Raw genomic sequence first — 25667 nt, forward strand, 5'->3', positions numbered from 1 at the left:
TGTAATTTGTAGTTGATAGTTTTAGGAAAGAAATTCCATGTGTTTCTGAGGCTAACCCTTAATTCATAAATTACTAAATATATGACTATAGTACATATTGTAAAATGCATACTGTCTGTCTCCATTAAAAAGTCTCATCCACTAGCAATAGGGAAGAGGGGTTGAATATTCTCATTTTATGGCATTTTGTGACAATGTTTTTCTTAATTATTTACTGCATGCAAGTAGCCGCATTTATGCAAATGACCAAAATCAGCCTGGTTCATTATTTTTCAAGCTAATGTTACATGAACACAAAAAAGAATTGCCCTCTTTGTGATCGCTGCAGTGCTTAAACACAAATCACTCCTTCCGAATTACAAACTGTTAATATTTGTGTCTTGGGAATTTTGAGACATGTATGGCTGATCCAAGGCTAACTTTTTACAAACAGCGAAGGGGTGTTTTTAGATTTGCTGTGTGTTCCATTTTCAGCGATAGATGAAGTGAATAGTGCCTATGTCATTTACATGTAATATTACATCGCATTTGTGTAGTAAAAGGACAAAAATACAACAGGTTAAACGAACATTTATCTTTAATTGACATTGATGATTGGTTGGACTTGCAACTCAACTGTCTCATTTCACCTAATTAATCTTTAAGATACGCAGTGAAATTTTACAGTATCACATAGTGATGATGATGTATCCTTTCAATGGACCAATGTAGCGTCTCAATGGCATAATGATGACAACTAAAAGTTTCAGCACACGGTTGTCCCCTCAAGTTACTCAAGTGTCTGGCGAGTAGATCTTGATGAGGTGCTGCAGTTCGGTCAAGTAGCCGGTGAGCGGACAGCGGCGGTTGGCTTTCACGTACGTGTAGATGCAACGGTAACAGAAGACGAAGCCCGACGTGGACAGCACAGTGGCGTTCACGCGAAGCCTCCTGCATAGCGGACAGCGCGCCACGTCGTGCAGACCATCCTCCGGGAGTAGATGGAGAGGAGGCGGGGGCACGGGGAGGGATGTGAGGTTCTTCACAGCGGCCTGGTTGTCGGACGAGTACCACCACTCTAGGAACTGCAAGAAGAAGACCCCCAGGGAGAGGGAGGTGGAAAGGGAGATGGCCACGCCCCTCGCTGCTTGTGACATCAACCACCACGCCCTCTGCAACGCGCTGCAAAAACAAAACACATTGGGAGGCCTGGATTGAAAACCTGCATCCATTATATTATCGTCATTTTTTATTATTACTTTGAGTGCCATTGACATGAAATATTGTCGACGTCATTGTTGTCAACTATTTTTTTTTTTTAATGCTAATGGGCCGAGAACGGTCTTGTCTAACTTTGGTTTAATCATTAAGACGGGAAAATAAAAACAAATAAGTAAATAACTGGCCAGCCGATGGAAGCATTGGATCTATTTTGGAGGAGCTCATGCTGTGTTACAACAATGTGTAAAGTCCTAAAACATGACAGACCCTATGAAATGTGACCGTTATAAGCCGCTTGTGATTGATCAGTGTTTGTCATATTCAATCTACTACAAATAATGTCACAAAATAGAGAAATTATATCAGAGATTATTTAAATTTAGAAGTAATGACCTAATGTTGTTCCTCACATGCACACACACACTACTTAATACTATCCCTACTACAACTACTAAATATTGTGCAAATAGTTAACAAGGTTTGTCACATGTTAAATTGTTACACTGGTGATTCACTGTTAAGCACATTATTTTTCCATCAAAAGCACATTTTGTTGCCATTTATAAATCTTTCATTTAGATGTTTGCGGTGTCACTAAAACAAAAGTGATTACCATCAAACTCACTGTAGCTTATAAAATTAAGTCTACGAAATACATCTTTTCACTGTAAACTTTGTTTTCTGTGTTTTTCTGGTCCAAAACAGGTGATTTTTTTTTTCACTGCTGCTAACTAAAAAAATGTTGTTGCTCTGTTTACATAGTCATAAAACACACTATTCTGTGAGCCTTGAAATAACATTCAGAGTGCTCCAAGTTGTCTGGCACTCAAGCGGTTCTCTATTTAAAAAATATCTGGTATTGAAAGAGTTAATGATAATTACATAGTTAAATAGTTTTTAATTAACATATGACATAATTATTACAGAGCTCCGGCCTGTGGAATCTGCATGTTCTCCCCATGCTTGTGTACGTTTTCTCCCGGAGCGTCTTCCCATATTCCAAACACAAATCAGCTGGGATAAGCTCTAGCTCACCCTTGACCCTGATGAGTACAAGTAGTATTAGAAAATGGAGGGATGGCATGTATTTCTGATGGACTTTTCCAAAAGAAACGCTGTAAATATGAAAAAAAAACAACAACACAATAATTCTGGGCTAACTTGGCATAGGCGTGTTTTTGCTGCCCCCAAGTGGTCACACCATCGACGTCTTTAGGTATACTTGCAGGAGCTAATGAGATCCAATCCAAGAGCAGTACTGTGTTCAAATCTGCCTTAAGACGATAACGCTTATCTTAAATTGAAACTGTGACAGAGGTATTCATTTAAGATGATTCAGCGCATCTGCAAGGAAGCGTAACCTACCAAAATTCACACTTAAAGAATTAGTGACTTAAGTTATTATACACCTTGTCAGCTCGTTAGACTTGATTGGCAATGATAACGGCTTTTATACAAATTGAGTTGTAGCGTCTCAGGGTTGTTTGCCCATCGATAAAGTGAGTGTACAATGCACACAAACCCACAGTCAACATTGGTGATTTATACCTGTTGCCTGCCGGGCTTCCTCCTTTGCTTGCTTTCAGCTCCATATCTCGGATATCTTGCTCGGTGAGTCGAGCTAGTCGGACCCTCGCCAGCCACAGCAAAGGATTGTGGGTGCGCACTGCTCCGAAAACGAACAGCAGCTGCTGACAGAAGATCCAAGCCCGCCAAGCCGAGTTGACGTACGGGTAGGCGGCCACGGCTGCCCGGTACAGCCTCTGAGTCCTGCTCTGCGCCAGCCGTATGGAGAAGTCCTCCTCTTCCCTTTGCCGTGCAAATGTGGCCTCCAGTTTAGTCCGCAAGTATGGCACGAGGCACAGGAGAAGAAGAGAACGCCAGCGGGCCTTTGCGTGCAGGCCAAGACCAATGGGAAGGCCCCGCCCTGCTGAAACCCTTTTCAGACCGTAGAAATTCTCAGAGAAGGAGGCGCTACAGTGGGATAGGAAGTGCTTCTGCAGGAGGACGTCTAGCAGGAGGTAGAACTCGTCAAAGCGTCGCCATAGGAAACCAAAGCGGGACGGGTTAGACTCTGCAAGAACCTGAGAAAATAAGAAAGGATGCTAAATACTCAAATATGACATCTCAATTTGTGGTACACTGCTAGGGGTACACAGGTTCTTTCTAGTGGTATGCATAGTTCAGTTATATTTAACTTTTCAATTCAACCCTGTAATCTGAGTTTGGTCATGTGACATTTGCAAGCTGAGTCGTCATTAGTCGGTACCTGAGTCGTCATTAGTCGGTACCTGAGTCCTGAGCAACTGTGATGTCATTTTCCTTCAACAGCATGTGGCAAAATGCCATCAGATGAATTAAAATGGTGCTTAATTCATATTCCACAAATGCAATATTAATCACATCATGTTTAGCCTAGTGAAGCTGCATAGAATATATAATAAAGATCATTTTTAGTTAAATTCCCCTCGAAAGGAACTTGTACACATGTAGCCAAAATAACAAAAAATAATTTTCATAATGCAAAATTTCTCATTTACATTGTAACAGCCCCCATACAAAGTTTTACCACGTTGTTGAGCAATTATGTAAAGGCCAAAAGGTAAGCAGAGCAGCACAGAGTGGCTCACCTTGACGGCATGTCTCAGCGCTGGTTTCACCGCCTCCATTAGAGACTCCTGAGCCAGAACCTCAAAGATGGACGGCTGGTCCCGCACAGAGCTGGAGGTCAGATGGGCGCCGGCCTCAGCCATGACAACTGCACACCGACAACTGAGTGAGCACCTGTCAATCACCATGTAGAAGAGGCAAATTGGACTCATGTCATATCCATAAATAAATATTATTGATCCATATAACCTCTATGCATTGGTTTGTGCGTGGTGTTAAAGTGTGTTCAGAAGAAAATTCTATACCGGACGACACCTCTAAGTTATCAGAATTATGATCCGCTCACAGAAAGGATTTCACATGCTTTTTAAACAGTACAGGTACACGTCACAACTTAATTCAAAGTGCCAAAAGACACTTCATTCTTACAAAAACTGACGAAATCAAGTGAAACTGTGCATGCATGCATTTTGACAAATGTTCGAAAAAAGAAACAAAAAAAACACGAGGTAGTAAATGATCGTTTCGTGTCATTCAATGAAGTAAAACATGAAAACTTTCCTTACCGTCGACTTCAGCTAAATATTAGCGGAAAATGAACAAGAACTTTTGATCGCCTTTGATGGTCCTCGGCGTCTGTTCGAGATTTGTTTACATGGCACTTTTGTCATTTAAAACACTTCTTGTCCATTTCAGATGGAAACAGAGACAGAATCGTTCGATTTTGATCACCGTGCTTTGATGTCTGTTATCGCTCTAAAACACCACTACTTCCGCATTACGAATTTTTTTAAACCAAAACTTTATTTAAACGTTCCACTATCTTGGGTTAACAGTAAAGCATATAAAGCACGCAACATAAAAAACGCAAATATAATAATAATAATAATAATAATCATCATCATCATCATCATCATCATCCTTGCTGATGATGACGATAAGAATAAGAATTTACAGATACGTACACTCATATTTATCGCTCGCATACAATGATATACAACACTATACGTATTTAATTATATGACACATCATTTTTAAAAGTCCTTGAAGGACCCTTTTTCATTCCTTTGCTTGCGACGCAACTGTATATATGTTCGTATCATTAAGTTGTATTTTAACTTACTGCTTTCACTGTCTTGAATTATTGCTACTTTGTGTTTTAACTCTCTGGAAAGCACTTGGTTACAGCTGCAACTGTTATGAAATGCGCTTAACAAATAAAGTTGTATTGCATTGTGTATATATATATATATATATATATATATATATATATATATATATATATATATATTAAATTGACGCCCAAAACACAGATATTGAGTTCAATAAAATATATTTCTGGAATTGTGTGATTCATCAGACCAGAATACTACATAATATTAAGGAGTTAATTATAATTACATATTTATGTAATACTTATCATAAAGCCTTTGCCTTCTTCTCAAATTCTTTCTTTACCCAGTACCCACTTAGATGTATAAAATCAACAAACAAAGAAACATCTGAAAAATGTGACCAAATTAAACATAAAATCCAGTTTTTAAATTGTGATTGAGTTTTTTAGGGCCCTTAATAATGTAGCTTCGGGGGGGGTTAAATATTCAAAGCTATCTGGCCCTGTGTGAACAAGTACTTGCCCCCCTTAGTAAATCAGGAATTTTTGGGGGGGCTAGTATTATTTGAGAAAACTGAGTTCACTTTCACTGCCCCCAACAAGCCTGATTATCTCCAGACCTACTCACTAAAGAAATCACTTGATTCGCACCACAAAATGAAGTCAGCTAAAAGATCTCAAAAAGCTGCACCAATGCCATAATGCAAAGAAATAAAAAAAAACAGATGACAAATAAAGTAACTGACAACAATCAGTCTGGAAAGGGTTACAAAGAAATTCCAACCTAAGGCTTTCAGATGCAAGCGAATGACAGTGATTCATTTTCTGCAAATGGAGAAAATTTGGCCCACAGAAATGACCCTTAGAGCACAGCGATAACTCATTTATGAAATCTCCAAAGACCACAAAACAGACCTGCAGGTCTCCCTTCCCTCGATTAAAGTCGCTGGTCATGACTCAACAATAACAAAAAGACTAGGCACAAATGACATCCACTTCTGATGGATGCTGCGGGGCTCTGAGATAAACTATTGTATGCATGGGATCTAATGAGATTGAGACGAATACCTAATGAAGTGGCCAATGAGAACCTGTATATTTAAATCTAATCTTATTTTGTGATTTTCCCAAAAGTACACACCCACTCGCATATTCCCAGTCAAATTCCAATGTAACAGTCTTTATATAATCCAAGAGTCGCTGAAACAGATGGAAGGGGAGACACCACACAGCCCCCCGGCGGTATTAAGAGAAAATAGGAGGGACAGAGGGTGGATGAAAACATCTGATGAGATGCCAGTTTTGTGGATGAGAGGAAACATTTGGTGATTGGAACGGATTAAGAGATTACTAACACAGCTCACTGGCGGCACCAAAGTCTCTCCCATCATCAACATCGTCGTGGTCATCATTTGGTCGCGTTCACTGTCTTGCTGGAATGTTTTCTGCAACAGGATGGACTTCTTCAGCACGAATGGTGAGTTCACTTCTTGAAAATGTAATAAATAAGGCTGATTTTAGCCGGAAATTAATTTTGATAAAACTGCCACTTAAATTTGATGTGTTAAAAAAGTGACATTTGAGAGTTTTAGCAACATGAAAAATGTACTCACAAGAGCTTGTTCTTTGTTTACCACTGGAGTGGGACATTCTTATGAAGGTCCCTCAGCCTTCAAGCAAACAATAGAAAAATGAAAAATGAAAGGTTTCTTTGTATTCTGTCAGTGTGCCAGGGAGCTGTTCCACTTGAAATGATGATGATGATGATGATGTAATTATACTTAGATGGCAGGATCGTTCAGACGACAAAAGCTGTGCCAAAAGTGTGTGTGTTATTTATGAGACATGGTTTTAAATGTCAGTGTGATTATTTAAGAATGCTTTTCTGGCCAGACCAAGCAAAAAGGTGATTGTAATCTGTTTTTTTTTTCCTTTTCTTTTTTTTCATGACTTGTCGACAAAGACCCAACGTAGAACTTGAAATTCTAAAGACATTAGCCAGAGATTGACAAACAAATAAGTTTTACGAACATTCAAACTGTCGATTCAAAAAGAAAAACTAAGAGCATTAAAATTTCTGGCGGATGTCTTTACAACCGTGTGCAATCTTGAATGAACCCAAACACCAAACAACAAGATTCGCTACATGCACACACTTGCAAACGTTTGCCTAGCAGTGAGATATGGACTATGAAATTGCAAGACACAAAACTCAAGTCGAACCAACACGACATGATTTCCAAACCATTTTGACTAAAACATATTACACATATAAGGAACTAATATAAAAATAATAATTCTACTACTAATATATATATATATATATATATATATATATATATATATATATATATATATATATATATATACTAGCCATCTGAAAGTAATAATTATCGTGTATGTGGGTGTGAAAGACCAAAAAAATGAGAAAAGCCATTATATCCAAATTCAGATTGGTGTGGTTGTTAGGTAGTATTCACCAATCAAATATTTTGACAATTAGCAAGAGTGTTAGCGCATGCTACCAGCAAGGATTCAAGTGGAACGGCAACAAATGTTGCTGAAGTTCAACTGTGTGTCCATTTGATGATGAACTCCACTTTATTTAAAAAACACAAATTGAGTCAAACAAATTTGTATTTAATTACAATGTCATTGACTGAATTTTGTAATTTTTTTTTAATTATCATGAGTTGATGTTATATGATGACTTGATATATTTCTACTTGCGCTTGCTTGATTAGTAAATTCAAAACACAACAAGTGATTCGAAAGAATCATTTACTATCTGATAGAAATACAACCATTTGTTCAAAGGGCTCATTGAAGTAGTCTGTCAGACGACAAGTTCACTGTACATGTGTGTGACAATAGCTTGTATGATGCAACAGTCCAATAACGTTGACTTTCCTTAGGTGCCACAGTGCTGACTTTGAGAGGTGGCGAAGCCAAGTGCAGAATGTAACCACCACTCGTCAACACTCCTCTACTCATCCAAAAGTTCTTCATCTCTCCAATGAAGCATGCGTCTCCTCCATATCAGACTTCTTTTAGTCGTTCTAGCTTTTGGTTCAACATCCTTCTTTTTCCCCTCGGTGACATGCACACGGTTATGTCCCCGCCATTGTCTTTGTTACGAGCACACTGACCTGGTGGACTGCCGTGAGCGTGGACTCGAACACGTGCCCAGGGGGCTCCCACATGGCACCTGGCTCCTGGAGATGGGAGGAAACAACCTGAGTGAAATTTGTACCAGAGCCTTCACTGGTCTGTGGTCTTTACGCGTGCTGGTGCTGGCCAACAGCCAGATACAGACCCTTCAACCACAGGTCGTAATGGAGTGTCGGTAATATAGAGATATGAGAGAGAGGCGGATATTTTATTTACCTTTTTCGGCTCCACAGGCATTCTTTTCTCTGTCTTACCTGGAGAAGCTGGATCTGAGTGGGAATCAGCTAACAAGTCTCCCTGCTGACTTCTCAGTGAGCCTGTCTGCACTCAGGGAGCTGCGACTGGAGCACAACAACTTATATCATCTGTCTGCATTCAGGTGCTGCTCATTTAAATCCATATACCCTCCTTTCAGAATTAAACTGTAGTTTTTCAAAGTTTTAGACCATCGTCAGATCTACTTTTTGAGGCAGCAGGCTGGATCCTGATTCACTGAGGATGATGATTTGGGAGAATGGAGTGTTCTATAGATTCCATAAGTCTCATTGATGGATATATTTTCCTTTATCTGCGCCCTTATTTAGACTCTCACCATCATTTGACATATTCTTCTAGGCCCATGCACCACCTGTCTCCAGTTATGTTGTTATTATAATCATGCTGCAATCTGTATCTCCACAACTATATATGTTTTTGAAATTTAAACATATTAAACAAATAAAAACATGCCGGGGCAGCATTAGCTGATTTGTAAGGACTTGGGTTTAGGACTAGATCACGGTCCTGGATCTAGTCTCGGATATACCCTGCCTCAAGCTCAAAGTCTGCTGGGATTGTCTCACCTGCCACTCTCGTGGGGATAAGGCAGAAAATGGTTAAATGGAATCAAAATATGTCAAAGATCATGTAACGATCAACTTGTCTGACTGATTTAGGCAGCGTTGGTTCAGTTCCCAGGCGATGATGTGAATGGTGGTCAATCTCTATTTGTGCCCTATGACAGTCAGGATGAGCAGTACACAAAAAAATTAATGGATGGGCAGATGAGTCAATTTAAATAAAAAAAAAGGAAAGTACATATTAATTGTTATTGTCCTCACAAGGCATATCAGTGTAATTGTACTTGGATGACACTAACAGTAAAAGTCCTTGTTCATAGATTCTGAGTTTCTGAAGCTGCTACAAATTTTATCAGACATGTTTCATGCCAAAGTAACAGGAACTCTTAGATATACATACTTGCAGTGACTAAAGGTGCAAGATTCATGTTGCCCACTTGTCATCATATGACTGAACATTTCCATCATCTGAACGTAGTGTCTGTGTTACATTCCTCATGTTTCCTTCTGTTCCCACCTCAGCTTTGAGTACCTGGACAACGTTGAGAAATTGGACCTCAGTCATAACCATCTTGTGTCAGTGGGCCCTGGTGTGTTCAGGGGCCTCTCAAGACTGCGGCAGCTCTACATGCACAACAACAGACTGGCTGTCGTGCTCCAAGGAAGCCTTGATATGCTGCCTGGACTGGAGGTAAAAATGAAAGCCTACCGGATGATTCTGTAGGGAAGCCTTGTTACATAAGTATGGTTTGTCTGTCTGTCTGTGTGTGCGTGTAGGTGCTCCAGCTGAGCCACAACAACATTTCCCTGATCGACACGAAGGCTCTGGCACCTCTCTATAGCCTGGCAGTTCTTGCTCTGGAGGGAAACAACCTACATCACTTGAAATTCAAAACCTTCCTCAGTCTGCACACAACAGCAACACACATCCAGCTAGCAGGTTGGAAGCTCTCACTACTAATTCTCGTTCTTATGTTATTTATAGAAAAAAAAAATGGATTCAAACTCATCTGAGACATTTTGCATTATTATCAGGATATCCTCTGGTAGTAAAGACTCTCTACCTAATCGAATTTTGGTGTCGTTCTCAAATGAGCGCAAGTTGTTGTTTGCTCTTTTTTTTTTTTTTCATGGATGAACTTAAAGGCTTAAAGTGCAAACCAGGGCGACCTAAAACACGCTGGCCACATCTGGCCCATTCTCACTCCTTCGCAGCTTTATGAGGTCAAATTCAAATGTAAAAGTATGTGCTGCTTATATTTTGACAGTGAAAGCAAACCAGCAGTGACGTGTCTTCAGTATTGCCAATTTAGAGATATCATCATCGGATTTAGTGACTTCACTGACCATTCTGGAAACAAATTGCGGCAAGACGAGTTTTTTCTTTTGGTGTTATGGTTGGCAGGGAAGGGGCATATGCAGATGATATTAAGTTGACTGTCTTCTACCCCCTAACCATTTGTCCTGGTGACAATATATTTAAGATGTCCATAGTAATAATCTGTTCAATGAATTGAGTGATTCCAACAATGATTCAATGAATGAATGAAATAAAAAGACATCCACCACTCACCATACACCATTTGTGCCAGCGCCACAATGTAGACCTGCTTTTAGCTGTACTTAATTCCAATCTACTTTGTCACCACATTGTTAGGTGCGCCTGACAGGGACATGAAAACTCCCTCGGTTCGTCAGAACACCTGGCGAGAAGCAACATGGTCTGCCAAATTCGCAAACATGCTAAACTAGATAACGCCCTGAAACGATAATGAAGGACAAGTCAAATATAAAATGCTCTGTTGCGCACTTTGATATTTTCAGTGCAAATGCGCACCTGCGCACCACTTATGTGCACTCATGTTTAGAAACATTCTTAGCCAGCGTCAGGGAGTAGAACATCGGTTACTCGCAGATTTTAGCTATTCCCTTCTGAGGTTATCCCCCACAAGTTGCAAGGGACACACTTCCCGTCTTAATGAGTTTGCCGTCTTTTCTCCAGGAAATCCTTGGACTTGCGACTGTGATCTGCACCGCGTCTTCAGCAAAATTCTTCACGTTCGCCATCTCCACATTGACGACTACCGCAACGTGACCTGTCACCAGCCGCCGCAGCTTGCCGGGGCTTCCCTGGCTTGGGTAGACAGCCAGCTGTGCATCGCAGAGACTGCCACTGTACTCGTCATCACCATCACCGTGCTGGTCACGGTGGTGGCGGCCGTAGTAATGGCAGAACGGAACAGGAAGAGGAACCACGGCAAGAACTGGGACACTGAATCCCAAAACCAAACCCACAGTCCCCCATCTTGAGAGTAGGGTGAGCTGGAGCATATCCCAGTTTACATAAGTGAGAGACAGGGTACTCCCTGGAGTGGTCCCCAATCACTCTCACCAATACAAAATTTAGATTCTATCATCTATGGGGGTAAAAAAACATACAAAACTGACACACGCACAGGGAGATCACGCAAACACCAAGCAAGAAAAGGCCCGGGCTGAGATTTAAAGGGATCATCTGCCAGGGATGGTCCATTTTTCATTAACAAACTCAATTTATGTATTTTTCATAAGGAAAATTATACAAAATTTGCTGTGTATTCAATTTTCTCCTGAGATACAATCCAACATTATTTCATAACATAAACGGCACAGCCGTTAACTCATTTATTTCGAATTTGGGATTTAAAAAATAAATAAATAAACAAATAAAATAACTAATTTGTTGTCCACCGCTAGTGCACTTCCCAAACAAGCGTGCATTTCAGAGGGTGTGAAAAGCTGCACTTTCCTAAGGAGAATGAATACACAATTATTTTTCTTCACATTTCATAGACATTTGCTGTAAAAAAAAAAAAAAAAAGGAAAATGGATGCCTTTAAAATGAGATTAATTTTTAAGTGGTGCACTGACATTAAAAAGAATTTAATTTCTTTTTTTTAACAGGCATTTGTTTTGAAATAACAAGTGGATCCACCACAACGAGCCAATAGAAATCCCAATGACAATAAAGGGATTTCTATTCTATTCTATTTCTATAAGCCTCTTGTGAGTCAAGCGACTGAAAATTAGACACACAGTAAAAAATAAATAATTTCTATGTTGTATTTTTGTGAAAGCAATTCCAATAAAGAGAGAGAATCAATAGCCCAAACACATCTTTATTGTTCATTCTTTATCCAAAGCACTTTTCAGGGTCAAATGATGCCAGATCCAATTGCAAATGACTCCAGAAAAAAGATTCACTACACCCTGAACTGGTTTCCAGTCAGCTGCATGGAACATGTAGAGGCGGACAAACATTCACACTCAAATTCACGCTATCACCTAGTTGGGAATTGAACCCACGCTGCATGCACTGAAGTCAGGCAGATGTACGACTAAGCCATCACTGAAATCATCTTTGCTGTTTTACTTCAAATTCATTCAGACAAAAGAAAAAAATCTCCTTGTTCTCATTGTGGTCACAGGTGAGTTGGAGCCTATCCCAGTTGACTTTGGGAAATAAATGATTTAAACTCTGGACTTTGTTTTTATTTAAATACCGTCTAATCTGATTTACTTCATGTAAAAAATAGGATTTCAATAAAGTATAGATTGTATGCCTGCAGAGATTTGTTGAATTTCTCCTGGAGGGATTATGGCAAGCATATATAAAAAAGAAAAAAAAATCATGATTGTTTCGTTGGGGAAAAAAAACATAATTTCACAATTTTGTTAGGCAGTTTGCAGACCACGCAAGGATTAGTACTTTATGTCGCAAAGAGAACAAGATTTATATCATGGAGAAAAACAGATGCAATGAAGATTGTTTGAATCTCTCTGTTTGTGTGTGTGTGTGTGTGTTTGTCTTTCCTGCATTAGGAAGGCAGAGATCATTCAACAGATGAGATTACCGCCGTTTTCATCCTGTCTTTCCTCTTATATCATTTGTTGTTGTGCATACGGTCGCCAGTGAAGCTAACGGTCCAAACAAACAAAACTGATTTCATGTTCATGACATCGTGTCCCAAAATTTCCGCAGCCATGCATGGACTTGTGTCCCAAATGGAGACGTAGGCGACCTCTCCATCTCTCATTTGGGAGAAAAAACGAACAGACTGTTACAACAAGGATTAGAGACCGATTTAGTGCTAGTTACTCAAAGAGGGGGGAAGGGTTAGAGGGATGCAAATGTCGTGTTATTTAGCACTAAATGTACTCAGCTGTCACTGCGTGACATGAGGACTTGTGTGTGTGTGTGTGTGCGTGTGCGTGGGGGGGTGTGCGTGTGTGTGTGTGTGTGTTGCGTGTACAGTTAGCTTCAAGGGTACTTGATTGTGAGTGGGCTTGTATTGAAAAAAAAAAATCTGCGAATATGTGAATCTAATGCCAGTCCCATTCATGGACTTCAATAGTTAGTCAGCCATTCTGGGTCATTTCTCACTCAAAAGTGCCCCTGCAGAAAGTTTGAAAAAAAAAAATTATCAGTTTTACGGAAAGGAAAAAGAAAGATTTGGGTGGACATTTCTTTCTCAACAAAAACATGATTTATCTTCTTCTTTTCTTGGTACAGCACCTCTTACGGCCATTATGTGTGTCAATTGCCTGTGTATATACGTGGGGCAAAAAACAAGTTCCCCCTCTTCACTATGCTTTTAAACCAAAATAAATGACCTGAAAATTATATATATAAAAAATATATATGAAGATCTATATTTGTGGTTTTTGGTTTAGTTTTTAGTTTCATGTTTTTTCCTTGTGTTTGGTGTGTCTCTTCATGTTCATTGTGTCCACCTGTGTTTGTCTACCTAAACCCCAGTGTTAACCAATCAGGTCCTTCCAACTCTTTGTGTCTTGTCCAGGTGCTCCTCATTGTCTCGTCAATTTGTTTGTATTCAGTTCCCTGTTTTCTTTCACTTCTTCTTGGTGGATGGTCCTTGTCAGCCCTTCTTGTCAGATGTCTGTTTTTCCTCCTGCCTGTCGCGCTTTCATTTTCAGTTAAGTCAAGTCCTTGCATTTTCTTGCTCCCATTTGATTTGTACTTTTATGTTTCTTTTTGATTAAATACCGTTTACGTTTTACCTGCCTCGCTTCCCTGCAGTTTTGGGTCCTCCTCTTCGTCAGCCTCCACGTCACCATAACCTGACACTTTTTAACATGAAATAAGGTCTTTATTCACTGTGTTTTTGAGCCAGATTAAAACTGGGAAATAAATGAGTTGCCTTTGGCTGCTCCACTCGGAAAAATCTGGCACTGTTTTGTGCTTCTTCAACATCATATTATAGCCTATCAAATGCTTTCTTTGTTATTTTATGTCATGACCGTATTAATTATAACATGATATGATTAGCAGGGCTGGCTAGGATGCTTTTCCCTGTTTTTGCTTTCTTTTTCTCCATCCCTGGTGGAGAGGAGTTAACGGAATTACGGTCCACACATTGAACAGGCAGTCCTGTGAAATTTATATCATGAATAAAAAAAGAATCGTGTTAAAAGGTGCCTTGGGATATTTGAGGACATTGCAGGGGTTACGTGGAAACATTGAAACATTTATTTCCCAGATCACCAGTGGCACAGCCGTTCCAAAATCTCAACCGCCTCATTTCAGCTCAAGTGTCTCATTGAAGCTCAAGTGAAACTGCAAAAGTGAGTTCTCAATATTAATCTTGTTCACAATGTTCAGTCTTTTGTTCCTAATATTTAAAGATTATATATCTGGTTCAAGGGGATTTATTCAAACGACCTTAATTTTTTGGGGAGGTAAATGTTATAAGAATTATACATAAAAAAAATATTTTTTTTATTTATTTATTTTTGAGACAATTTCAATTTTCTTTATTTTCCTGTTTAATTTGAGTTCAAAACAAGGCTATGACTGACCATTAAATTTTCAACAAAAGGAAACTCAATAAAACATTCTACTTTTGGGGAATCAAAAGACAAGAGATAGTACTCATGGAATGGGGAAAAAAGGTTCCGACGTACACAAGCCAAACGGTTGTTGTTCCCAACTGGTGTTGTGGCATCTTTGCCTGACTCAGGCAGACAACAGTGTGGAGTCAGTTATAAATGTGTTGGTGCGAGTGTGAATTGATGTCCATCTCTGTGTGCCCTTATTGTCGCTATCCTGTGCAAAACACGTATGTCCAATTTTGTAATTTTTAGAAAAATTTCCCTTTATGCATAAAAAAAAACAAATACAATTTATGGCATCACAACATTACACAGAAGTAGGATTTGATCTACCTTGTATGAAGGAGCATGACAAGTTGCAAACGGTCGGGATTGGCCAACACAGGACAGACCGTGCTACTGCTGAGCAGAGGAGATGACAATGCAGTGTAACGACTGTTCCAAGAGCTGTCATAGTGTGCATAGAGTGGCTGTGGCGCCGACAGTTCAAAGGTGACCGACTCGGACTAGTTCCATAACATGTTGCAGTTTGAAGTTTGCCACACCTAATTAGCGATTTAAAGGTCAATTTGGAGCAATCTGAATCTGAAAGTCACTGAATTGAACACAATTCAGTGACTTTTATCAAAGCGGTTATCTTTTACATAATATTACCACCTCCCCTTTTACTCTAGATGGATTGATTGAGAAAACGAGTGTGAGCTTATGATGCCTTTCAATCGGTTAATGATTACATCGACTCTGTCGACCAAAGTTTGGCCTCGTTCTCTTGCTATACTTCAGTGAGCACAACTGAACTGAGCTTAAGCAGCAATGTCAGGGGAGCGCGTGTGCGTGTCCGACTTTGAGGTGGAAGCCAGGAAGGTTCTTCCTAAAGCTGTCTATGATTACTACAGCTCTGGAGCTGATGAGCAGATCACGCTGGCTGACAATTTGGCGGCCTTCAAAAGGTACGGCGTACGCACCGATGACGACTTTAATGTAAGGATTTTCGTTTCATCTAAATTGAACTTTACAGACTCACGTTTACATCTATCCATAATTCAAATTTCAATTAACCATGTTTTTATGAATGTGTGTGGCGGTTATATGATATTTGCCTTGACTATACCATCATGATGATAATGCTTATTTTCCCTTGGCTTTTTTCTATCGTAATATTTTGAGCGGTTAAATTATGTCTCTGACCCATGCAGATGCGCCAGATTTTTCCAAATTTTAATTCCTCTTCTCTATTTTATTTATTTATTTTGTAATACAATTCTTATTTTCTTTTCTATTTTTTCTGACTTTGAGCAGTTTGGTTTTAATTGCTTTCATTGATGTACAATGTCTTTGAAGGCGATTTAAAATGTATTGTTATTTATTTTTTCTCAAAAAGTTGAATCTGAAACCTAAAATAAAAAAAACTGAGACTGAAATAAAACATGCCAGTATGTAACTGGAATGACAATATTTTGTATGTATGGCAGGACAGTTGTTGTTGCATCTTTATTCAGACATGAACAGGCTCACTCCAATTTACAGCTCCCTCATTCTCCTGCGCTCATGAAATGCGCCATATGAAATCAACTCGAAAAGAAACAAATTAAAGCAGAAATAAATATCAACGCACAACATAATATTGCCGCATGTAAAATATATTTAGTATATGTAATCCCCAAATTTACATACAAAAAAAAAATTAGCAATTGGCAACTAAATGCTGTTTGGCCACACAATGTGTCATTTTTGCCAAAGTTAGAGAGAAAATAACTTGGCAATGCTGCAGAGAAATCAATGTATTCAAGTTAGGCATGCTGAGAGAGTGGCAACATAAGATGGCCGCCGGTGGCATCACTTCTCTTTATGGCCAGTAAGCGGCATTATCTCACGCTATCTCCCATCCACAGATTTTACTGACTCTGCTTTTTCTTATTTTGAAGATATTTTTTTTGTGTCTTTGCCAGATGTCACATTTTGCTTTTCAATACAGGCGCCCAACTAAACGTCATTGACGTTCTCCTCCCGTTTCTGCATACATCCTCCTCACCTTGTTCAATGACTGTCCCTTCACCTCATTGTGCAAGTCAGACCACCAGTTCTGTCTAGCCCCCCTTCTCTCGTGCCAGCAGGCTCCTTCTCATCCTGTTGTGGCACCACAAGTCCTGCCGCTTCCTTCTTTCGCCTGCACTTTTATGTTCACTTGATTTTGCTTCACTTTTGATTGTGCAGGTGCACCAAATATCGAAGGTGCTAAGAATATGAATTCTGATAACGAGTCTGTTACAGATTGTATGCCAAATCCCGGCCTTACAATTGATTCACATCTGCCTCGCTCTAAACAGGTGGCGCACTAATGAATATGTTTTATTGAGACTTATCAGATTTGATCTACAGCCCAACACTGAGACTGAGCAAACAAAATTACACAGTGGGAGAGCGCTAAGCTGAATAAACATTCAATATGTAAGCAAACAGTGTCCGTAATGAGGTATCACTCTTTTATCACTTTTCCAGTGGTTGGACAAGCGCATTATCAGTTCAAGCACAATGACAGGAAGTTATCTCGTAATAATGGTAAATTAACACCATCAACACTCGGCCTGGAGCCACAATTTTGTTTTCCACACACTGACAGCTTAATTAAAACACATCAACAAGGAGTGGGTGTGTTGTCATTTTTATTTCATTATTAGAGTGATCCATCTGATTGTAGGTGGCGCCTGATCCCTCGGGTGTTGAGGGACGTGTCCTCGGTGGATCTGAGTGCGTCGGTGTTGGGCCACAAGCTCGACATGCCCGTGTGTGTTGCAGCCACCGCTATGCAGAGGATGGCTCATCCAGATGGCGAGACCGCAACTGCAAGAGGTACACATGCACATGATCGTAGTGCGATATGCAGCGCAGGGTTCACGTCTGTGTGTTTGCTGTTTTTTTTTTTTTTTAATAATATACACCATCAGACTGGATTTGAAATAAGACGATCAAGATGTAATTCCCAAGCATCACAAGATAGTAACAAAGCACTAATTTTGTCTTAATGAAACTCCTCAACTCACATCAACATGGTTAATCTGAGTGTAATTACATAGATGCGAATTCGGTGGCTTGTCCACTGATCATTGTAACAATGGGAATCGTATTTCTCCCCAGCATGCCGAGCAGTGGGGACGGGGATGATGTTGAGCTCATGGGCCACCTCCACAATAGAGGAAGTGATGTCAGCAATGACGACCTCGCCAGGCGTCGGCGGTGTGCTGTGGCTGCAGCTCTACATCTACAAGGACAGAGAGCTCTCTCTCTCGCTGGTCCGCCGAGCTGAGGAGGCGGGGTACAAGGCCATATTCGTTACCGTGGATACGCCGTACTTGGGGAGGAGGCTGGACGACATGCGGAACTGCTTTAAACTGCCTTCACATCTGCGGTAGGAATTGCAAAACTGTTTGTCCTACAAGTGACGACAAAAAGCATACAAATCAAAGATATTGAATAAATGCTGGAATGGCTTTCCGCAAACACCTGTCATGCTCTGCACTATGTTCCAGGTTGTCTAACTTCTCAACAGACTCCTTGGCTTTCTCGGAGCAAGACTACGGCAAAGACAGTGGGTTGGCTGTTTATGTGGCAAAAGCCATCGATCCCACTCTCTGCTGGGATGACATTACCTGGCTCAAGAAAAACACACACCTACCTGTGATTGTGAAAGGAGTCCTAACGGGTACTTATGAATACACCATAACAATTTTGAAGATTGATATTTATTTATTTTTTGGATCATGGGAGGGAATAGCATCCTGCATATTGCGTGTGTGTGTGTGTGTACTCAGGGGAGGATGCTGCCAGGGCAGTGAACTGTGGCGTTGATGGCATCTTGGTGTCCAACCACGGAGCTCGACAGCTGGATGGGGTTCCTGCCACGGTGTGGTTTATATATATATATATATATATATATAATTTTTTTTTAATTCATTTTCTGATTAATTGGTAGTCAGTATTTTTTTCTGCAAAAATCGGCCTAAAAAAAATCATGTTTGATTTTTGATTTTTTTTTTAGGCCGATGCCAGAAGAACCTATTTCTTACACAAATTATATAACCAAACATGTATTTTGGGTGTTTAGCTTGACGTGTTGGAGGAGGTTGTGGTGGCAGCAAAAGGCCGCTGCGAAGTCTATCTGGATGGCGGCGTGAGGCGAGGGACCGATGTCCTGAAGGCGCTCGCTTTGGGAGCGAAGGCCGTCTTTATCGGTCGACCTGTGCTGTGGGGTCTCTCCTGTGAGGTGAGGAAGGTCGGGAGACTTACCTGTGGTTTGTAATTACTTCTCGTTATTTTAAACCAGTTCCAACTTTTTAGTTGTGTTCTTACGCAATTTTGAATTGATTCATTGTTTCTTGTAGGGAACTTGATTATGTTGCCATGTACCAGAGTGATTATTGTTGCAGGTCTGCCTCACAATTGAGGCCCTGCGTTGGAATCTTGCTCTCAGCCTTTTTGAGTGGATTTTGCATGTTTGCACATGAATTGAACAAATTAGCAAATTGATTGGACAAACTTAATATTTTTAGAACTATGCAATATAACATGTTTCATGTTCAGGGGGAAAAAGGTGTTATTGCAGTTCTGCAACTTCTCAAAGATGAGCTGAAACTTGCTATGGCCTTAGCGGGTAAAACACACACACCCGCACACAAGCACCCTTGACGTATGTAATAATTTGCATTTATGTGAGCAGGTTGTCGTTCCCTATCAGAAGTGAGCAGGTCCTTGGTGAGGAGAGTGGAGGTCACTTCAAGAATTTAATATGGATCACCGTGGATGCATAAGTGCTTTCTTGCTGTGAGCTGGTTGAATTTGCATTACAGTCAAACAAACAGAAATGACTTCTACATCTTCTTGCCCATATTCATTCTATTCATTTATATGACTTAGAAACTGAAAATTAAAGAAAGATGATAAATATTTCCATCTGTCTCACACCCTCTCCCTATATATAAAACTTTGCCCCCCCTCCAAAAAAAAAAAACATTGAAAAGACTGTTTGACTGACACCATTTATTTCATGATTAACCCAAGGAAGTAAATAAATAATATATATAATATAACATCTAAAACCTCAAGTCACATAGCAGCCACTTAGAGCAGTTCTTCCTAATGCTTCTATTTGGACATTTGTCACAGAAATGGTCTTGAAGGCCTAAATGTCTTTTTGCACATACTTCCTCAAACTTTACACTTCTTAAGAGTACGGTGGACCGCATAGTCTCTGTTTGCACAAATTCCGAGTATTAACACTAAGATCTAGTCTAGCCACAAACCAAGAACATTACATTTATTGTTTGGACACTGGAGAAGATTTGACACCAGGATTTGATGCTACAAGCTATTATAGTATTTTTCTAATAGGATAAAGGATAAACCCAAACGTCAGCGTTTGGCTTCATTTCAGGTAGCAGGCGTTAGTAGGCTACTGTGGTTTACTACTCGTCGTTTTATATTCATGCCTCCAACTGGGACACGAGAGTCAGGTAGGGTGGGTGATGACGGGGATGAAGACGGTGGATCACCTAGCCTCTGGACTCCAGAGAACTGCAAGGAGAGAGACAGAATGATGAGTTATGGTGAGCTACTGTAGACCCACACGTCACATGACCGCAACAGTAAACAGATGCCTGACATTTGTTGTAGCTACGACCCGAGCGATATGGATTTTTTGAGACTGGTGTTGATTCTGATATTTGGCAGAGTAAAGTTCAGATCACCAATTAATTAAAAGTTAAAAAAAAAATACTAATATATATATATATATATATATATATATATATATATATATATATATATATATATATATATATATATATATATATATATATATATATATACATATAAACACACATACATACATATAATGAATAAAATTAGTTTTTTCCCCGGGATCCTTGCAACAATGGAGATATTAATTACAGGCACATTATTTGACAATTTCAAATATATTTTGACCTTTAGTGTTTCATTTTAAAAGGAAAAATCTGGAAAAATCATCTGATTGCGCCACCTTTTTGAGTGTGGCGGATAATTGAATGTCAGTGTCTTTCTGTTATGCTGTATTGTGTTAATGCATAAAAAAAAAAAAAAGATAATTTCAAGAGTGCTAATATTGCCCGATTATATTGAACAGCCGATTAATTGATCGGACTCTAGTTATATGTGCAGGCTATTTTTATTTTTTTTTGTCACTTCATTCAAGCAGCAATATACCAGAAGTTATACACGGAACATCATCAAGCCATAGTGTCACAGCAGAGGTCTGGCTCAAGCTCAACTTTTTTTTTAAGACTGAAAATGAGTGGAGACAGTCTCAGAGACAGTCTTCACTGCTAGTTGCACTCCAACTGGCCTCATTTGTTTCAAGACACGATAAATCACCAATTGATCAAGCATGCCCCTCCTTAGCAAGTTGATAGCGCTGCGAGCGGTCTCACGTGTAGCTTGTATGCTGTTGTCGTCTCCGGGCAGTCCTCATCTTCTCAAAGCGAGCTTCCATTTCCTCAAGGACCTTTGGGGTGTAGCGCACGACGAGCTTGACAGAGCCCTGGGCGGCCTTCAACAGCTCCACAGCCTTCTCGTGGTGCTCCCCCTCCACAGTCTGCAGAGTCACAAAAACGCTGTTCTTAACTATTATATTATTGGCCAATGTAAAGTGTTGAAAATTCCTTGCTCTCTTGGAAGACGTAATATCTAATGGCTCAACAAACATGCCGATTTTTTGTTTTACAGAAAAAATACGATGGTGATATAGCGGGAATTCACTCTTCACATTCTTCGCCTTCTAAAAATGTTACATTGTACGCTGCTTCCTACCACTCCATTGACGGACAGCAGCTGGTCTCCTCTCTTCAGCCCGCCCTGGCGATCGGCCACCCCCGCGGGTATCACTCTGGAGATGTAGATGGGGGAGTTCTGCTCTTTGCCCCCCATGATATTGAAGCCCAGACCCTCGTCTGTCTTGGGCAGCTCCACCACGCGTGGATGCGCGTGGCCCTCGCTGGCTGCAAACGCTGCCACTGTGGCCTGGTCAGGATGTAAACCAAAATAAAATGTCCTCATGTTGTCAAAGATGTCTCAAATAAAGCTTGATGTAAAAAGAAAGAAAGAAAGTAGACTTTGGGGCATTTTCAAGCCTATTGAGGTATTATGCCTTGTAAAAAAACAATATGTGACTTGTACTTGGTTAGCTTGAAATACCTTGGCTGTCGCCTGCGCACGCACTTCTGGACCTCCGACAATGTCCAGAGTGTCATACAGCTGCTCGTATACCTGACAAAGAACAGAGACCGACATTCAATCTAGAAGTTGCATAAAGGAGGCAAAAAATAAAAGCTTTAAGCAACAATGTACACATTGTTTTCAAAATAAGCCAATTTCCAGTAAGGACGATAACAGCACTGACATGATGAATGTTTAAGTTGATGGTTGATTCAAAATGCCAGTCACTAATTATAAACTGTTAAAAAATAAATAAAACATACATACATACACATATATATAGATATATATATATATAGAGAGAGAGAGAGATATCTCTATATCTATATATCTCTATACATATATATATCTCTATCTCTATATATATATATTGGGAACATCTTGGGATCTCACTGGAAGAGATGGACAAAGTGACAGGGGAGAGGGAAAAGGAGTCTCCATTGTTCAGGTTGCAGATCCCAACAATCCAGCCGTGGATAGGTGGAAGAAGTTGGAATCATGGACTGATGCTTCAACCACTTGCAACATCATCTTTAGCTTTGGAAAACAATACTCAACATTTTTGCCGTTTTTCTCACATGGGGTGAGGAACTCGTGAATGAATCATAATTAAGTCCCATTTGTGCATTTTCTGTACTGCAAAATTGAAATGTAATTTTTTTTTAATACAGGGTTATTTTTTTTTATCTGAATCATCAACTGGGGGGAAAAAGTCAGCCAATTCGACAAAGTCGATCACAAAAAAATAGCTGATGCAAAATATTTGGCCTCGTGGCATTGCAGGCACCACTGTACGCGAACCACACAGACATTTCCAGGCCATATAAGAATGTGTCATGGGTCACGTGTCATTACCATTGTCATTATCAGCTAAACCCGGCACGACATTTTCACAGTCTATTAGCGCCCTCGCTTGGTGGAAAGTTGACACTGCAGTCAGTGAGATTTTCTATGTTCGGGGCACATCTCGTTAGGGGCACATCTCGTCAGGTGTCGCCGCGGTGATTACTAAAACACTAAGATGGAATAGTTCCAAGTTTGAAAACTAAAAAAACAGCATAAAGTGAAAGTTAATTCACCACATTATGCCCATGGTTCAAAGGTTAAGAAAAAAGAAAACAGCTGTAATCATCTTAATTCCTACTATGCTAGCTTTCTGTTTGCAGCTATTAATAGAATTGAGAAGTTAATCAATTTTGCTTATTTGGAAGGTAAGCTGTGGCGAAAAAAAAAACATGTGACATAAAAAAACTGACAGCAATGTCGGAATCGGCATACCAATTTTAGTTACAATCAGCATAAAAAAATCAAATTTACAAAATAGAATTTTTTTTCTTAAATTGTTCCCCAGTGTTATGTGTTCAGCACAATTTTTACACTGGATTCCGTCCTAATACATCCATGTTATTTTTACAAGATTTGGTACCGTGGGTGTTACTCAAAAAATTTATTCTGAAATTATTCATTTGCGACAGCCCTCATTGATTAATTGACAAAATAATCCACAGATTAAACAATTATTACAATAATAATTGTACCCCATGTATGATCTTGAGCGGGAGTTAGTGATAGCAACAAAGACATGATCAGAAGCTAAATAAGCCTGCACAAACAACTGTGTGGGTAGCAATGGGGGGGGGGAGTATTTCGGAATCATATGAGGTCACAAAGCATCCGTATGTATATTAAAGAATTAAATAAATAAATCTTTCTGTAGTTTCATACCTCTCTAATGGCCGCGCAAAACTTGCTCTGCAGCACTCGCTGAAGGGCCTGCAATTTGGGAGGAGGCAATTCACCTCTGCGTTGCAGCCGGTCCAACAGCTCAATCACCCGACACACATCTAACAGAGACACACCCAAATACGCAAACACACGCATACAAAACCAGTGACTTACAACAGCCAAAGAGTCGAACTAAAGGTAGTAAAATTGCATAAATGTAAATAAATGTTTAATACAGTCGGACGGTGAGTTAGTGGTTAGCACATGCGCCTCACAGACTAAATGATTCAAATCTCAGCTCCACACTTCCTGTGTGCATTCAGTTTACATGTCCCCGCCGTGCTTTTATGAGTTTTCTCCAGGCTTAGTGAATGATCTAAAAATGAAGTTGTAAATGTGAGTGTGAATGATTGTTTGTCATAAGAGTGAACGATTTGTACCCTACAAATGACTGAAAATTAAAATATCGTCCGTTCCCTATCCAGTCAATCAGCTTGGTGTAAAATCTAGCAATTGCATCTTAATAGGCATGTACTGTTTGTCCTTAGTTCCTGATTGTGAAACGCCCACAATTGGGTGGTTGATACTAGTTTTGGCCGCCATCACGAGTAACAATAAAATAAGGATCACCAAGCATCAGAAATGTTCACTTGCACATTAAAAGCAAGCCAATGAGAAAAAAATATATAGATTGGCGCATTTGTTGTCAAATGATATAGTACCAACCACAATTCTGCTGTGAGCTTTGTTCTGTCCAAACTTGTATTCATTAAATTCTTTGGAGTAGACAGACATATGTCTCATTACGTTTTCTGATGAAGGCCTAATGTTACTTGGATGCATTGCAATTCATGTACTGCAAATGGATGTTCATAATTATTCCATACACCCTTGGCTGAGGTTTACTGTAAATTTTTGATATACCAGTTTGAAGAATGTGTGTGTCGGCATTGACACAAAATTGAGACACTGACATAATATATCGTGCAGTCCACTTAACCACACACCATTCACTTGGCCTGACGTCACAGTCGTGAGTAACGGATTACTGTTCACAAAGAACCCACCACAGTACACGAGCGGCAACTAGTAGCCCTATATTCACGCACCCATGGTTAGACCGCACCCGGTCGACATTTACCTGTGACGTCATTGGCACAGCCAAGTTGTTTAATTGCGATATGCACACCTGTTCCGTACATCACCCGAACCACCACACCGTTTTTTAAATACAATTACAGATATATAAATTCGTGATTCAATATAACCACAGCCGTTATGTGATATGGAGGAAGTTTTGTGTAGCTCAAAACGGAATTCAAGATGTGTAAAAAATAAATGATATCGACAATTTATTATCGTATAAAGCTGCAATACAATACCTCTTTCTAAGCAGAGCGGTTCCGCCATGGCCGCCATGTCTCCCTCCTTGGCTGGATGGTAGTAAGAGGACATCATCATGCGCCTGCCTGCCTGCCTACTCGCCTGCTTCTTGTTCTTCAGTCACTCTCTTCTTCACAGCATTGCCTGCTCCATCGTTTGGAAGGCGTCACACGGCGGACCGGGGAGTGAGGATAAGCGGCGCAAGGGCATGAGACGCGCTTTACGGGCGGGGAAATCAATAACGGTTGAGTGGCGACGAGCACTGGGGCGTGTGCGTACGTAACGACGTAAAGCGACATAGAATTACGTTGGAATAATAGTGGCAACAGACTAACCATTACGGTGATAAATGACCTATAAAGTCAGAATTTAAAGGCAATTTCAAAAATACGAAAGGGAAAGTATCCTTATTTTGTATTTGCCTTTGTAAATTTTATTTTGTAGGCCACACACACACACATCAAGATTTGACTAGAAGGTGAGAGGCA

The 25667-nt window shown here is 40.0% G+C and overlaps 4 protein-coding genes across 5 annotated transcripts; 2 read left to right on the forward strand and 2 right to left on the reverse strand.

Annotated features, from left to right (window-relative positions):
• Window positions 1-559: 559 nt before the first annotated feature.
• On the reverse strand, window positions 560-4581 carry pex12 (peroxisomal biogenesis factor 12). Its single transcript, XM_088317224.1, has 4 exons — window positions 4377-4581; window positions 3831-3984; window positions 2749-3284; window positions 560-1161 (listed from the first exon to the last, which is right to left on the reverse strand). The coding sequence occupies exons 2-4, from the start codon at window positions 3951-3953 to the stop codon at window positions 774-776; spliced, it is 1047 nt and encodes a 348-aa protein (XP_088173350.1). The 5' UTR covers window positions 3954-3984; window positions 4377-4581; the 3' UTR covers window positions 560-773.
• A 1577-nt stretch (window positions 4582-6158) lies between these two features.
• Window positions 6159-11800, forward strand: LOC148322979 (uncharacterized). The gene is made up of 6 exons (XM_088315998.1): window positions 6159-6401; window positions 7840-8253; window positions 8329-8474; window positions 9457-9625; window positions 9712-9874; window positions 10937-11800. Exons 2-6 carry the CDS (start codon window positions 7948-7950, stop codon window positions 11242-11244), a joined length of 1092 nt encoding a protein of 363 aa, XP_088172124.1. The 5' UTR covers window positions 6159-6401; window positions 7840-7947; the 3' UTR covers window positions 11245-11800.
• A 3824-nt stretch (window positions 11801-15624) lies between these two features.
• On the forward strand, window positions 15625-20571 carry hao1 (hydroxyacid oxidase (glycolate oxidase) 1). Of its 2 annotated transcripts, none has more exons than XM_088317487.1 (8): window positions 15625-15776; window positions 17525-17676; window positions 17962-18232; window positions 18354-18526; window positions 18636-18727; window positions 18929-19087; window positions 19405-19474; window positions 19559-20571. In XM_088317487.1, exons 1-8 carry the CDS (start codon window positions 15640-15642, stop codon window positions 19606-19608), a joined length of 1104 nt encoding a protein of 367 aa, XP_088173613.1. In that variant the 5' UTR covers window positions 15625-15639; the 3' UTR covers window positions 19609-20571. The 2 variants fall into 2 exon arrangements, with proteins under 2 accessions (XP_088173613.1, XP_088173612.1); XM_088317486.1 differs by having other exon boundaries at window positions 19541-20569.
• On the reverse strand, window positions 19841-25438 carry lin7b (lin-7 homolog B (C. elegans)). The gene is made up of 6 exons (XM_088317488.1): window positions 25179-25438; window positions 23797-23915; window positions 22051-22122; window positions 21667-21876; window positions 21288-21451; window positions 19841-20394 (listed from the first exon to the last, which is right to left on the reverse strand). The coding sequence occupies exons 1-6, from the start codon at window positions 25255-25257 to the stop codon at window positions 20373-20375; spliced, it is 666 nt and encodes a 221-aa protein (XP_088173614.1). The 5' UTR covers window positions 25258-25438; the 3' UTR covers window positions 19841-20372.
• Window positions 25439-25667: the final 229 nt, after the last annotated feature.

Source organism: Idiotropiscis lumnitzeri, chromosome 15 (assembly GCF_059441095.1).
Source record: "Idiotropiscis lumnitzeri isolate Australia: NSW breed Sydney's pygmy pipehorse chromosome 15, RoL_Ilum_1.0, whole genome shotgun sequence".
In the NCBI taxonomy this organism is placed as follows: domain Eukaryota; kingdom Metazoa; phylum Chordata; class Actinopteri; order Syngnathiformes; family Syngnathidae; genus Idiotropiscis; species Idiotropiscis lumnitzeri.